The 16,583-nt window shown below is 39.5% G+C and overlaps 1 protein-coding gene across 1 annotated transcript; it reads right to left on the bottom strand.

Annotated features, from left to right (window-relative positions):
• Positions 1-559: 559 nt before the first annotated feature.
• Positions 560-16,100, bottom strand: prss16 (serine protease 16). The gene is made up of 13 exons (XM_080427837.1): positions 15,865-16,100; positions 13,976-14,151; positions 13,126-13,225; positions 11,673-11,802; positions 11,354-11,477; positions 10,529-10,606; positions 10,391-10,438; positions 9,527-9,646; positions 8,191-8,355; positions 5,519-5,660; positions 4,122-4,301; positions 2,222-2,376; positions 560-1,798 (listed from the first exon to the last, which is right to left on the bottom strand). The coding sequence occupies exons 1-13, from the start codon at positions 15,923-15,925 to the stop codon at positions 1,736-1,738; spliced, it is 1,542 nt and encodes a 513-aa protein (XP_080283963.1). The 5' UTR covers positions 15,926-16,100; the 3' UTR covers positions 560-1,735.
• Positions 16,101-16,583: the final 483 nt, after the last annotated feature.

Below are 16,583 nucleotides of genomic sequence, written 5' to 3'. Positions count from 1 at the left end.
AATGGTGCCAAGGATGTTCAACATCTTGCAGAGAAAAATCCCTTTAGCAATCTGTTTTCTTCTTGTTGCATGTGACAAATACATTTGATTTGTTGTGCCCCCTTTCACATTTTTCTAAATGAATATCTTTGCTTTGAGTGTGTTTTTTAAGGGCGATGAAAATGGCATCCCTATTTTGGGCATGTATTTTCAAAACAAATAACAGATCTACAAGCTCAAGCTCACAAATCATTGTGTATGAAATAAATAGTATTGTACAAAATAGAACTTAAGTGGTTAACATAAAATTGACCATGTACCCGGTATATTTTCCACACAGATAAAAATAAAATTGGCTACATACTGTATATTACGCTATATGAGGCTTATGTAAATATAAAATTGTAAGATTGTCACATTTTCTTAGTTTTGTTTTGTAAATATAAAGCCATATGGGTAAAAGAAAAAACAAAACATGTTAGCTACATACTGTAAATATGGTAAGGACTGTATGCTCTTTTTAGGCCTACATCTGTAGCAATACCGCCCCCAGGTGATCATACAAAGTCATAACAGGGGAGAGGTTATCACCAGGAAAACTATGTTTTTTATTGATGAATAAATAACACAGGAAATGTAATGGTTATGGTATATATTAAGTGGGATACATTCCAGCCATCAACCTATTGTTACACAAGCGAGGTAAGAGAGTGACACTGGAGTGGTTAGAATATCAAACTGCACACCTGAGTACATATTATACCTTTTGTCACTATCAGGAGAGTTAATAGTCGTTTAAATTAAAAAAGTAAAAAGCCTGATCGTGCATTAAAAGCATTAAAGAGTAGATACAGGAAACTTTCACCAGGTTAATAAATAATGAACATTTAAATATGGAAATTTCTCACAACAAAATAACCACATAATGTACAAAAAAAAACACACACACTCAACACACTAAAGCACCTGCTGATACAAATATCCTACTGCTATTTACTAATGTCCTATATTCAGTATACATGTCAAATCACCCCAATCCACACAGACGGCAGTGGCTCAGGAGGTAGAGCTGATAGCCAGAAGGTTGCCGGTTTCGATTCTCCTGGCTGCTTGTTGAAGTGTCCTTGAGCAAGACACTGAACCCCTGACTGCTCCCAGTGAGCAGGTTGGTGTCTTGCATGGTTTCCTGCCGTGTCTGTGTGTGAATCTTTATTGTATTATTAGCATATAAAGTGTATTGGCGCATCTGTGGCGTTGCTGTCTGTGAATTGATGAATGTATATTCTTTGTAAAGAGCTTTGAATGGTGGGAAAAACTAAAAGGCACTCCTAATATCCATCTATTAAATGCAGTCCTAATATCTGACTGTAAATACATTCCCATTTATATATATTCGATATTTGTTTTGATATTATATGATATTTTTTACTCTTATTTTTCACACTTATGCTTATTTATTTAACGTAACTGCAATTTGTGGGAAGCTTGCACAAACAAAATATGTCACCCACTCCTTTATACTTCCAGTAAACTTGTCATGTGAAGATAAACTTGAAGTTGAAGTTGATCTGCCATGGAGAAGGGCTATGCCATTGGTTGTGATAGCAAAAACCAATGGCTGGCTCAAATAATCCTAATATTATTGTTGTTGCTATTATAAATATTTATGATCCTATTTATCTTGCTGGTAGCGTATGGTGTATAAGGCTGGAATGATAAGGGTTGATGGGATGGAAGCATGATGCTATGTTTACTCTCATTCCAGCATGTTCTCCCAAGCAGCGATCTTCAGCCATTTGGCCACGTGCTTCTCAATCACCTGAGGGACCAGACATTGAGATACTTCAGTTCATAGTTACCCATTAATGCCTAATTTATGCTCCATCGTACTATGAAGTGAATGCACATAATTAGTGTAGCTTTATTTCAAAAACATTTAACAACTGTTACAAAGCGCTTTAAAAGGTTACCACAAATGGACACAATAAAACGTGAATATAAAATTAACTTAATACAATTAAAGATACAGAACAGACATAAAACACAGCTCTTGTTCTACCTCTTTCCGTTCCCGAGATATGGCTGATTATGTCATTTATTTTTAAAGATAATTTCAAGATGATTTCTTTCTGCTGCAATTAAGATATTTCAGCAGGACTACAGTAAACTAGAAGGTGAAATAAAATAAATACTGTTGTCCCACAGTATTTATTAGGTAGGTAGCACAGTGAAGCACACCGACCTGTCTGGCCTTCTTGAGGGAGCTGCGGTCGGCGGCTGCACTCATCATCATGTCAGCACAGTGGGCCGTGTCCTCGATGAAGATAGCCTGGTCCTTCTCTCCCTCCTTCGTTCCGTTCTTCACCACTGACAGCTCCTGCCACGGATCAATGCCACCTAAAGGAAATGACCAGCGATGTGAGAGAGAGGCCAGCAAACAGCAATATCTTCTTCACCCTAAGTCAATTACTTGGCTAATTAGTCATTAGAGCCTTGGCAAACAGTCTTTGTATGGACAATATGAACTAGAAAGGTCTCTACCAGGCCGGGTTGCCTACCCAGGGCTGTAACCGTCAGGACCCGTGGAAGCTGGGGGGGGGGATTGAATTTTTACGACATACAGTTCAACATTTTGCATTTGTGGCGCCGAAGTGAAAGCGCTTTTGGAGGTTAGCTCTATAGCAATCTGGGAACCCATCGTCAAAGAAAAGGGAAAAACAGCGCCCTCTGCAGTTTTTCACATTTGCATTTGACTCTGGGGGTAGCACATAAATACAACGTGGCCACAGGAAATAGGCCCGTTTGGTCTGCCCTCAGCCCTCCTCCTCCGGTGGTGCGCCTATGTTTTCATTCCCACAAACAATATTTCTCCACGGAACACTAACACCATTTCACGGAACACAGATCGCTTTGGTTATAAGCCCACTTGTTTCTATGATGGAAGAACAAGTTAAAATGTTACTAACTTTCCGTGGTTTTGTCGGCTCCGAGAACGCTGTTGTTAAATGAGTTTGGGTTTGTTTCCAGTGGGAAGCGAATGCACAGCTGTAAATCCCGCCCACTACATTTGATTGGGTAAAGCGCAGCCTGCTTCCTGATCTGAAGGCACGCCCACTTGTATGCCAATGTTCACACGTTCTGAACGGCCCTCCCGACAGATGCAGTAGCGCAACTCTGAATCTGTTCTTGAGAGATTAGCTCTATAGAGGCCCCTCTATAGAGCCCTCTATGATTCCAATTCAGGGTTGATTGGTTCGTTTTTTGTAAGAAATAGGCACTACTTGGAAGCAAATTACAGTTAATTAGTATGGAATAAAAAAAATATTATCGGCCAAAATAACGAATTTGACGCTGATAGGTCCAGCGGTATGCAAGATTCACTCTGGATTCTCTCTCTCACACACACGGGCGAAAACATAATCTCCCTGGCCAAGACAATGATTTTCTTCCATGTTGTATGCATTACTTTTTGCAATGCTGGTCATGGTTCTAGACACCCGATCTACTGTTAATTTGCAATGAATGAAAGTGCAGGAGTCAAAAAATGTGAGGGAGACAATTACTTATTGGTCGATGAATTATTAAATCAGCTATCATTGTTTGAGTTGGTGCACTGCGGAGAAGTTCAGGTGTTGCAGCAAATCCCTAATCTGTGTTACAGACTGGAGAAAACTTTTATTCCAAAATGTTGCCCTACAATATGAGAGAAAAATGACCCGTGTTCATCCAAAATGATTGCTAGTCATTTGTATGTGCCTCCTTTAGGCCAAATGTTTCTCTTGCAGATATCTCAACATGTAATGTCTGTGTCGCTGTTGTGCAGAAACCGAGTATGTCCAAAACCATAACTTAACATAATCCAATTTAGTTCATATTTAGTCATAAGCTCTTGTTAATACTTTTCATACTTTACACAGACAGACTTAACCACTTTCAACAATTTTTCACATTTTGCAACATTTTCAGGAATAAACTAAAATAGCTTGTAGATCGGATATTTTCGCTGCTTTTGCATGACACTGTCATACGACGAAGTATAAAATAGGGCATTAATTTATGATAAAACATAAAAAGATGAAATATGGAGATGGAGATACAGTACTGCCCGACAGCGAGACGGTATGTAATGTAGTGATGCTCACCGTTGACGTAGAGCACTCTGTGCGTGCGCGGGTGGTCTGCTCCGTAGTACTTGTTGGTGAAGGCGATGCGTTCAGGCAGGGTCTGTTCAGGGATGTTGAACAGGATGGGACACAGCTGGGTCTGGGCCTGCAACGTCATCATCCTGGAGAATGGACAACTGGAGTCCTCACATGTCTCAACTGCTCATGCAAACACACACCAACATGTGCACACGCATGCACAGACATTCACATGAACACACGCATGCACACATAGACACACATACGTCAGCAGAAAAATATAACTCAGAACACTAAAAAGCCTAAGGTTGTCTCACTTATGTGTGTGTGGATGGGTGGGTGTATATGTATGTATATAAACATGTATACGTATATGTACAGTATGTACATTTTATTTACATGACATCTGTTACCCATATATGGAGACCACTTCAAACTTTCTGACCTGTTTCAGTGGTCTGTCCAGTGGTCATTCCAGTTTCAAGTGATCTGCATGCCAAGTGATCTATATGGGCATGTTACGTTTGTGACCAGGGGTCATCAATATGTCCGTACATGGACAAATGTGTCCGCGGAAAGACTTGTCCTTGTCCGTAGCAAAGTTTTACATAACATTATAATGTTCTTATTTTGATCACAAGACCTAATTACTGAATATTAGTCTTCAGGTTTTCTTCAAAATATGATTTACTATGACTCTATGGAACATAGAAGTCCACTAGTACTAGTGGTTCTCAAATGTTTTATTTGCAAGGACAATTTGCAACTCTGAGAGTGTTCAAATGGAACCAAATGGACCCGTTACAGACCTGTTATGGTTATTCAGGGCTAGCTCTCTATGTGTTTCTGGTAATATTATTGTCCACTCATTTTGTATGTCCATGGCAAAAATAGAATTTTGACAAAAATGTCCACCACAAGCCCGCATGGCGGTGACCCCTGTTTGTGACATGCTGTAAGTGCTATGTCACAGATGTCACGTATATGTAAATAAGATGTTTATGATATGTAGGTGTATAATATACACGTAGGCCTACATCCTATGTATTGTGTACAATATTTATATGTACCTAGATAATATATAGATAGTATAACTAGTCTGTGCATAACTGTAGTTTTCAGAAGGTGACATATCTGTTTCCTGTTCCAGTTCATCTTCGTCTGATTGGCTCGGCAGCAGGTTTGAACCGGAAACACCCATGACACGCATGTGTTTCCAGTTGAAATCTGCATCTGAGCCAATTAAGCAAAGCTGTGGGAAAATGAACTGGAGCAAGAAACAGGTATACCACCTTCTGAAAACTGGGACTATAGTTATAGTAGTCATACACAGAGCTGCGTGCGTGTGTGTGTGTTAGTAGTAGTAGTAGTAGTAGTAGTGTATATGACGGTCTTACAGAAACCAAACTCAGTGCAGGACTGGTAGAACCACTGTCTCGCTCCGCTCCTGGCTGCCTCCTCTGATGTGTCCAGCAGGTCATTCACCGCCTGCTCGTGGGACGCATCCAGGCACTCCTCCTCACCTGTAGAACGATACACCTGGAGAACACACAAAATTGGTAATACTCCAGTAAAGTAAAAATACCTCACCACCTTGCCATCCAATATGCAGTGGTGGAAAAAGTTCTCATATGTTTTACTTAAGTAAAAGTATCAGTACTGCAATATAGAAATACTCCATTACAAGTAAAAGTCCTGTATTCAAAATGTACTTGAGTAATAGTACAAAAGTATTGGCATCAAAATGTACTTAAAGTACCAAAAGAAAAATAACTCATGCAGAATATCCCATTTTAAGTTTTCAAATGTATACAAATTGCGAGGCATTGTGAGCTTGTAGGTCGGCTATTTTCAAATGGCTGAAATGTATATGCTATATAGGGCTGAAGTGGTTAATGTATGTCTTGTAATAATAATAAAAATCTACAAAGTAACTAGTAGCTAAAGATTTTTAAAACATTTGCCTCTTAGGCTCTAAGAGTGGAGTGCAAGTAAACATAATTGGAAATTGGAGATAGGCTACTCAAGTAAAGTACAAATACCTCAAAATTGTACTTAAAGGGATACTTCACTCTCGGGCCGGGGACACATTTAAAAAAAATATAAAAAATAAATGAAAAAAGTTATGGAAAATTCATGGCCCCCTCACACATTAGTAGGACACTGCGTGTCGTGAGGGGGCCATGAATTTTCCATAACTTTTTTCATTTATTTTTAATATTTTTTTTAAATGTGTCCCCGGCCCGAGAGTGAAGTATCCCTTTAAGCACAGTACTTGGTAAATTAACTTAGTTACTTTCCACCACTGACTATAGATCCTCTCATGTTTGTAAACATGAGAGGATGATGCGCACGCAGTGGAGGGTTGAGCAGTAGAGGGCGCTATTACCCGCAGCAGCTCTAGTCAAATGTACATTCATAAAAAATGGTCTTCACCGGGTTTAATGAAAGTAGATTAAATGATGCAGTTTGTAATATCTTCTTTACTCAATAAAAATGATTTGTCGGAAGTTGGATCTGTTTGTATATAATAGCAGCATTATGCCTATTATGCCTAAAATAGCAGCATTATGCCTATCTAAATCCCGAAAATAACAACAGAGTGAATGGCGCTTCCGGTTCGTTCTACCACCCGCATGCGCAGATTGCGCACTCTGCTCTGTGATGACGTCGCGCGGAAACCATTGCCACATCTCGTGGTTGTCATAATGAACACCTGCTGTTTGATTACAATCACCTGTTAGTGTTTGCCACCAATGTCTGCCATCCAATACTGTGAATTATAGATCAACAGCGACCTCTGGTGTCCATAATGTGTGCATGACGAGAGTAGGGGCTGTCACAATCATGACATTTTATGATCACATTTCATATTACAAATAATTACAATTTAATTTTTTGGAGATTTTTTTTTGGAGATTGAACATTGGAACAATTAAATAGGCTACATTTCTGTTTGGCTTTAAGGCTTTGTATTAGAACAAAAATAGCACAGGACAGATATGGGGGGAAAAAACATAAATATACTAAGAAATTACTGACAATGACTGACCAATTCAAATGTATAATTGACTATGGCCAAATGACACATGCACAGCTGGACCAGATGGAAGCAGAGAGTCACAGCCTTATGTTCCACCACAGGGAACGAAGAGGATTAAGTAAGTAAAACAGGCCATATTTAATAATAATACTTTCATATTTTATTTATTGTGGAAATCTCATTGTGGCTATTATTGGCCTTCAACTCTAGTCCCATATTGTGCTGATCAGAGCAATGGTCAACACTGCTGTAGTGCTCCATACGTTATGTGTGCAGTTTAGGTTTTTGGGTGTGAATATTCAAAGAAATTTGCCCCCAAATAGTTTCACTCTAGGCAAGATCAACATGACAGATTATTACAGAGTATTAGAACCATCTTAATCTCTCGAGAAAGATTTTCTGTCGGCATCACTGCCCTAAACATGTAGTGTTGTTGTTAGTAGGAATAAACAAAGAAGCACCCGGGAGGAAGTGGACTAAGAAAGGGGAGGAGCCAAACCGAGTTCCTGTCTCTTCCCCCCTTTTTCTAACCAAATGGGTTCCAAGATTGGAACCATCTAGACATGTTGTATACATGAAGTGTATTTTTATGCCAAGTTTGGTGCACACAAGGCCCCTGGTGTGACTATTGTCATGGCAGACAACCCCTGAACAGTGTTTGTGGCAAGTTTGGTGTGGATTGGAGCAATGGTGCACTTGTGGCCCCCAGGGCCCCTGACGGGGCTCCTGGGAGCCACACATAGTCCCTGGTGTGACTATTCTCATGGCAGATCCCTGAACAGTGTTTTTGCCAAATTTGGTGTGGATTGGAGCAACTGTGCTCCTGTGGCACCCAGGGGCCCTTGGTGTGGCTATTCTCATGGCTGTCCCCTGGACCAGTGTTTGTGCCAAGTTTGATACGGGTCGGAGCAACGGTGTGTCTCGCAAAAAAAACGATGTTAAGGTTGTGAGTCACAACCTGTGACGCCCGCCGTCTATTCAATTTTAATATAGGATAGTGACCGTCAGGCCGTGTGTGACTCGTACCTCAACCAGTCTGACAAAGCGGTCGTAAGCCTCCTCTTCCTCCTCGTAGGCTTCGCTCTTATTGGTCATGAGGACACACAACTCGTCGATAGACATGACCGAGCCCTCGTCGTTGTACTGCACCGTTCCCATGATGATGTCGGCCAGGCTCTGCATCAACTCAATCTGAAGTGTGGAGCAGCGGTGGAAAAAGTACTCAAATGTTTTACTTAAGTAAAAGCATCAATACTGCAATGTAGAAGTACTCTGTTACAAGTAAAAGTACAAAAGTATTGGTATCACAATGTACTTAAAGTACCAAAAGTAAAAGTACTAAAACGTTTGAAAATGCGACGCGTTGTGAGCTTGTAGATCGGCTATTTTCAAATAGCCTATGTATAAAATAGGGTTAAAGGGGTTCATGTATGTTCTATAATATAATAATTTATATCTGCAAAGTAACTAGTAACTAAAGTTTTCAAATAATTGTAGTGGAGTAAAAGTACAATATTTGCCTCTGAGGTGTAGTGGAGTAGAAGTAAAAGTACAGAAAATGGGAAATACTCCAGTAAAGTAAAAATTCCTCAAACGTGTACAAGTAAGTACACGTTTGACACTAAAAACACTACTTGAGTAAATGTACTTAGTTACTTTACACCACTGGTGTGGAGCAACAGTTTGATGTTTCATCAAAAAGCTCCAGTACTACTTACTAACTAACTAACTAACTATCAATCTCTTCTTACCACTGTTGTTTATGAAACAACAAAGATGAGAAAATTAGACATACAGTGAAGAAATAATAGTGACCTGTCATGAGATAAATAATTTTGATATACATCAAAATGTGTGTATATTATCTTGTGTAATAGGCTAAACATTGCTCATCCTTGAAGGAAGTCACTGAAAATAAATAAATAAATACTAGAAAGAAATTGCTTAGTTTATGAATGAAAATATAAACGTTTAAGCCTGAAGTAGTGCCACAGCTCATCATAACCATATTCTGAATTGGCCCATTATTGGTCCTATAATTTGTAAAGGGATAGTTCACCCAAAAAAAAAAAATGTTTCTATGGATTAGTCACCCCATATATATGGGGACTTGAATTCATGGATATTTTTTTGTTTTTGTCGCATTTCTAAGCCAATAATTCGATGACCAGCGGACCGGTAGGCAGCAGTTCCGGTACGGCTGCCGGTCATCAAATTATTGGCTTAGGAATGCGATAAAAACAAAAGAAATATCCATGAATTCCAGTCTCCATTGGGGTGCCTATAATCGATAGGAAAAAAAGTCATTTTGGGGGTGAACTATCCCTTTAAGCAGCCCAATGAAAAGAAGACTTCCTTTCACCTGATCCTCGAGGTCCTCGGGGACCTCACAGCAGCCAAAGTCCTTGGCCACGTCGGTGGCATTGCCTCCCATCAGCTGAGCCTCGACGGCAGCAAAGGCCTCCCACACGTCCGCCACGCACTGCAGAGAGGAGAGGAGACAGGGGCAAGACATTACATATCATCGCTGTCAACCAGACACCTTACATGTCCAAAACGGTTACGTTTCAGAAAAAATAACACGTGTTCCAAAGGATCCAATGTAGTTATTATTTGGCTCTTGTTAATACTTAGTAGCAAACATAGCAGATCTATAAGCTCACAGTGCGCTTGTACATCTGCTATTTTTGCTATACCTTTCTGTGACACTGTTGGGCATTCGTTTACGAAGAAACATACAACGTTGACGGAGATATGAGTTTTTTCTGCCCGTCAGCAACAATAGGGGTTCAGCAGACAACAGTAATCGAACTAATCGTCTATGCTAAACAAGTACAACGTTTTCAAAATGACCTAAAATAGCACATCTACAAGCTTCGAGCTTGTAGATCTAATAGAGCTATTCAACATTTTTGTGCGACAGTGTTGTATGAAAAAGTATAAAGTATGGCTTGCCTTAAGTCAGACTAATGAATACAGTCTGACATCCATTATTATTTTATTTAATTTATTTTAGGATTATTTGTGTCAATTCGTTGATATATTACAACAATTTTAAAACAGCGCCTCTGGATTATTCAAAAAAGTAATCAATACAATAATTGCTAAAGAAATAATATACAGTAATTGCAGCCCTAATTACATATTATGTGACACCATGCTTTCTGACTGTGAGAAGACACAATTATGTCCTAAACAGAGACAGATTAAGAGAATGTCTCCATACCTTCTGTGAGCCGCCAACGTCCTCATTCATCAGACTCAAGCCAACGATCTGAAGGAGAGGAAATTATGGATGAACTAGCTAATTTCTTTGTCAAGTGACAGGGACAGGGTTGTGCAACACAGTATAAATGAATCTTACCTTGTTGAAGGTGGAGAAGTCCAGCTTAGCTTTGACCGGAGCAGAGGAGGCCACAGCCCCATAGACCAAGTGAGGAAACTGTAGGAGACCATGCAGATTAAACATAATGCTAGAGATGTATACAGCAGAGTCCTTTGTACACTAGTTATAGGGCACTGTTTCCCAAACAACGGGTTGGTTGGGACCCATGTTGGGACCAATTTTTATGGGTCGCGAGTAAATGTCCCCTTTATTTATATATATATATTTTTTCATTCCCCACATTTAAAAAATATATATTATTACAAAAAATTTAAAAAAAAATTTAAACTGGCCCGGACTGCTGGCCTAGCGGTCCGGGCACCTAAGCTACAATGAAGCCTGACAGTGTGTCGCGGGTTCGAGTCACGTTCGCGACGGCCTTTGCTGCGTGTCATTCCCCATCTCTCTCCCCCGTTTCCTGTCTAACACACTTCACTTCACTATCAATAAAGGCATACAAAAATTAAAGATTAAACAAAACAAATCACAACTTTTCATCAATTAAAAACAATTCCAAAAACAAATCTAAAGTTTTTCATGAATAAAAATAAATAAATCCATAAAGAAAAACCAAAAAAGTTTAAGAAGTAGTGAAAACAGCAGATCTACAAGCTCACAATGCGGCGCGAAGATCTTGTGAGCTTGTAGATCTGCTAATTTCACTAGTTTGGGTCCTGGGCAAACGTCTAATTTTTATTTTGGGTCTTGAGCTAAAAAGTTTGGGAACCACTGTTATAGGGGTCCTTGAAATAAAATAAAAATGTATATGTATATGTACATAATGTTTATGATATGTGTCCACACCTTCCCTCTGAACCAGGCAGACAGGGCTCCGGCGTATGAACCTCCGAAGCTGATCCAGGTGTTCAGGTGGCTCAGGCTGAAGCGTTCGGTGATGTACTGGTGAAACTCTGCCATGTCAGCTAACCTGCACGCCACAGGAAGCAACGCAAAACAACTTAAACACCTTGTGGCCCAGCTCCAATGCTGCATAAAGCACTCTCACACGTTTCTGACAGATGCATGATGAACATGAACACAGATACGCACGCACGCACGCACGCACGCACGCACGCACGCACACACACACACACACACGCACACACACACAGCCAGTGCTCACGCCTGCACGCTGCTCAGGTCATTCAGGTTCTCTGTCTCCAGGCCTTCGGGGTTGATGCTGTCGCCATAGAAACGATGCTCCAGGGCCACCAGCAGAGCTCCATGCTCCTCAGCCATGTCAACATGGTGACCTGCATGGGTCAGTCCAGTTACACTAGGTTATTATCACACACACACACACACACACACACACATGTCGACATGGTGACCTGCATGGGTCAGTCCAGTTACACTAGGTTATTATCACACACACACACACACACACACACATGTCGACATGGTGACCTGCATGGGTCAGTCCAGTTACACTAGGTTATTGTCTCACACACATGTCAACATGGTGACCTGCATGGGTCAGTCCAGTTACAATTGGTTACTGTCACACACACACACGACCGCTGGTATAGTAGCAATATTGCAGATATTTCAGCCATTATTTGCCTTTTTTGTGATGACATCGGTGTCTGCAGTTATGTAGCCAATGTGTCTGACTTGTGTCTGATAGTATAACCAAGCCCAATAAATAACGTTCACAAATAGCTGATCTACAAGCTCACGACGGGTCGCCAAGCAATGCCTCGTGAGCTTGTAGATCTGCTATTTTTGAAAGATTTCAAACAATTTTCAAAATATGGTGCCAGGTTGAAAGTTGTTAATAAAAAAAAAGGTTTTTCAAATTGATTCGAAAACGTTGCACTTTTTAACAAAATATCAGCTAAACATCGGTAATCGTTGGACTAGGACTCTCCAAAATCGGGATTGGCATCGGACCCTGAAAGTCTGCAACCGGCCAGGCTCTAATTGCAGGCAGTGAAATTCTTGTACTTCAAGCTTTTCTCCACAGTGAGGAAAAATGTTGTGAGGATGGTGGAAAGCGTACAGTTAGGAAAGGAGACGAAGGTAGGAGGCAGGATAGATAGAAGCTGACACTGCGTGTGGTAGGTATAAGACCAGGCTTGCAAACAAGTATCATGTTTAATACAATGCAGTAAGTTTGTTATTGCATGTTTCACTTTCTTTTGGAAAGCTGGGGAGCCAAGCTGGCAGAACATGATAGGTCTTGTAGACCAGTGGTTCTCAAAGTGGGGTCTGGGGACCCCCAGGAATCCCATTGGGGGTCCCCTGCAAAATGAGGACCAGTTTAACTTGCCCATTGAGGAAATGTACCGTATAAGAATGACAATTCAGATACTGTATGATTCACTCTCTCCACTGTTAGATCATCACCTATAGTGTAGTCAGTTGTAGAATGATGTACTCAATCAGATCTAACAACAAAAATCCTCTCTAAAGGGAGTCCCTGGTACAAAAAAAAACCTTTCCTGCAGCCAAATACGTATCAATTGTGGAGGTCCTTGATATGAAAATGAAAGACTCTGTATACAACTGATTATCATTGCAGTTAAAAACAATTTTGGCGAACAGGGTAGGGCAGGGAGGCATGGGTGTCCTACCTGCCAGAACGCTGAACTCTGAGATGGGTCCCTCTCCTCCGATGTAGAGGAACACTGGACCGTGAGGACGTTCCCAGTAGGCCTCATTCACAAAGAACCTCTGGAAGACACACAGAAAGACATAAGCACTCCACCCATACAGTGGAGATACACAAAGAGATGCAGGGATGAAAATATATGTGTAATATAATTATTTAATATAATATAATTATTTAATATAATATAATATAATATAATATGATATGATATGATATGATATGATATGATATGATATAATATAATATAATATAATATATAATATAATATAATATAATATGATATGATATGATATGATATGATATGATATGATATGATATGATATGATATGATATGATATAATATAATATAATATAATATAATATAATATATAATATAATATAATATAATATAATATAATATAATATAATATAATATAATATAATATAATAAAATATTATTGTATATAGTGTCTGGGTTTTCAGAGGGTAATGCACAATTATGATTTAACATCTGCATTTTTGTGCAGATGTGCTGGTATGTGTTTGCATCTTTGTATTGATGCTTTGGCAGTGCTGGAATGGAATCTTATCAGGCTAATAAATCAAGAAGTGCACAACATCGGGTGGAAACCTTCATTGTCCAAAATCATTTTTCATTATAATTTTAAAAATGTTGAGCTGATAGATCTTCTATTTTTACTACACAACTTTTTTTGTGTGACACTCTTGACATGATGAACTAGGGCATTCATTTACAAAATAAACATAAAAAGTTTAAATATGGACATTCTGCCCGACGGGTAAAAGTATGATGAAGTAAAGTGAGGCGACACCTGAGGGAAGGTCTCGTCACCCTGCTGGTCAAAGTGATCCAGCGGCTGGTTGATCTTCCCTTCCTTCACGTTGTCCACAGGCCCGTGACCTTTGAACGTGCGTGTCAGAACATGCTGCTTGGCTTTCTGGATCTGCTGCTTACGCACGCGCTCCTTGATCCTCCTCAGAACCCGTCCTGCCAACAGAGGAGATAACCGAGAGGCTTAAGAGGTCAAACTAAAGAAAAAAGTTGAGAATACAGAAAGAAACCAAGAAACAGTAACAGACAAAAATTTAGAAAGGTGCAGGAAAACATATCTGTTATATTCCACTCGATATTTATGCCTTTTTTGTATTTTGTATTGTAGATTTTGTATTTTTGCAAAAACATGAATTAGGTGAATTTCACTTTCCCATGGCATAGGCTAATCTCTGTGCAATGGTGACCAGTGACCTGGTGCTGATAAGGTCCAACTGCCTCTGGTAGCCTGGAAGCTTCTTATCTGACACGTGCAGCCGCTTGATCGATGCCAACAGCTTGTTTACATTTCATGTTTACATATCGTGTTGTTAATTTGATGAACCCCATGAACCCTTCATGTTAATTTGTATTACATTTCTCATTAACAGTGGCGTACAGCTTGCAACAATCACCATGTTGTTATGTATGTGTATTGGGTTATTATATTTTAATATTTTAGCAGGGGTAGGCAACCTTAGGCACGGGTGCCAACATTTGCACAGGGAAGGGGGATCACTGGCACACTGGCATAAGTGTGAGAGAGAGGATTTTTCTTTTAAAATTTAAATATAAAAAAAAAAGTCAGGTAAGGTAAGTCCCCTCACAAGTCACATCTGGATGGAAAATATGTATTATATGCACATCATTCTACAGTTATTCAAACTCTGAACTCTGACTGGGGAGGGAGTCTGGGAGATAGGTGGGGTCATGATTGAGTCTAATGATATTTCTAAAGAAAGAGAAATAAATAGAGGTTATATATATGGACAATCAAACTCTATTGGATATATTTTATTTTGATGTGGTGTCATAATTAAATGTAATGTTGATATGGCACACTGACTATCAAGAAAATAAAAACATGGCACTTCATGTCAAAAAGGTTGCCATCCCCTGTTTTAAAGCAATGTTGCACTTTATATAATGATAATCGCTGTACAAATAACATGGTTCACTTAACACTGCAATCTATAACTTACAGTGTATGTCCTACCCACGATTTGAGACCCAGTGTCCTTGAGTCCTGCATGAGACATGGAATTTCTACCACTACCACTCTTTCAATAAGGCATCCCCACTTGGTCTGGGGATAGGCTATATTACGCTTATGAGCTATCAGATAGTACTACTTTGCAACTCCTATCCAACACCAGGGCCTACATTTCTCAATGGAAGAAGAGTCGGGAGACCATTTGCAGATGTACTTGTTATATTGCATTAACTTAGCCTACTCTATCACACAGATTGGTTTTATTCATTAAGATAAATTTGGATTGCAGATTTCAAGTCAGCATCATACATGAACTGCCTGGGTATTTGTTTTTCTTAGTTTTTATTTTTTCCCCCCTTCATTTGCAAACAATCGATACTTCTCGGCACTTTTTAATATTTTGCAGTAGATACATCACCTGTTTTCGGATGTTTGTATTCTGTTACAATAATGATCAGAACTATCTTATACAGTTTTTTGTTTCTTTTTTTTCTTTTTCTGAAATTCGTTTGTCATAGCTTATCACTAATGAATAACCAACATGCGTACTAAAAAGTGAAGAACAATAATTAACAGTTTATATTATATAATCCATGATAACAGTCACTCCAATAATTCTGGTACAAAATACAATTTCCTTTCAAAGTAATCATATTCATGATGACAGATCGACTCACCTGACTCAACAAAGTTCAAGAGGAGAAAAAGTACAAGACAGTATACTGGTGACAGACGCATCTTTATCACCTAAATGCCCCACCGAGGAACACCTGCACCTAGCTGAACACACACACACAGATGGTACTGTATGTAATCTTGCTGAAAGCTGCGTAGCTCTCCAAATGCTCCTCCGAGTATGGCTGCAGTAAGGACCTGGCACGTTCTTTTGAGTTGCTGGGGTCACTGCAAAAATGCTTTTGGCTGTGCATAATGATACTCTGCTAGTGGCATATCAAACCTTATCAGGACCAGCTGTGTGTGTGTGTGTGTGTGTGTGTGTGTGTGTGTGTGTGTGTGTGTGTGTGTGTGTGTGTGTGGGGGGGGGCGTGGGGGGGGGATTTGGCACCATTAGAAGGATAGCGTTGAACATACATGATACCGGAAATTGTCATGTAATGGCATGATCTGAATAATGAAAAATATGACTGTTTTTCAGACACTAACTTTTCTGTGCACTCATAATTAACTCGTAATTAATGATGAATTCATACATTAAAAGATTAATTAATTCCTTGTCCTCACCATTAACTATGACTTAAGTGTAATATATCATTAGTTCAGGACGTTATTATTCCACAGTTCCATTTCTATGCCCAGGATGAGTGAGTATGAGTTGCAAGGAGGATCAGTCCACCAGAAGCACATGAATTAAAGTCATTTTTGGGGTGAACTACTC

The sequence above is a fragment of the Gymnoscopelus braueri genome, assembly GCF_963280865.1.
Source record: "Gymnoscopelus braueri genome assembly, chromosome: 5".
Classification (NCBI taxonomy): Eukaryota; Metazoa; Chordata; class Actinopteri; order Myctophiformes; family Myctophidae; genus Gymnoscopelus; species Gymnoscopelus braueri.
The sequence above is the reverse complement of the archived record's forward strand: the minus strand, read 5'-3'. Positions and strand labels throughout refer to the sequence as shown.

Coding starts and splice junctions, on each gene's coding strand:
- prss16 (XM_080427837.1), bottom strand. CDS start 15,925: ATGCGTCTGTCACCAGTATACTGTCTTGTACTTTTTCTCCTCTTGAAC. Junction 11,803..13,125: donor AGAGTTCAGCGTTCTGGCAG/GTAGGACACCCA, acceptor TGACCCATGCAG/GTCACCATGTTGACATGGCT. Junction 2,377..4,121: donor CAGAGTGCTCTACGTCAACG/GTGAGCATCACT, acceptor CATTTCCTTTAG/GTGGCATTGATCCGTGGCAG.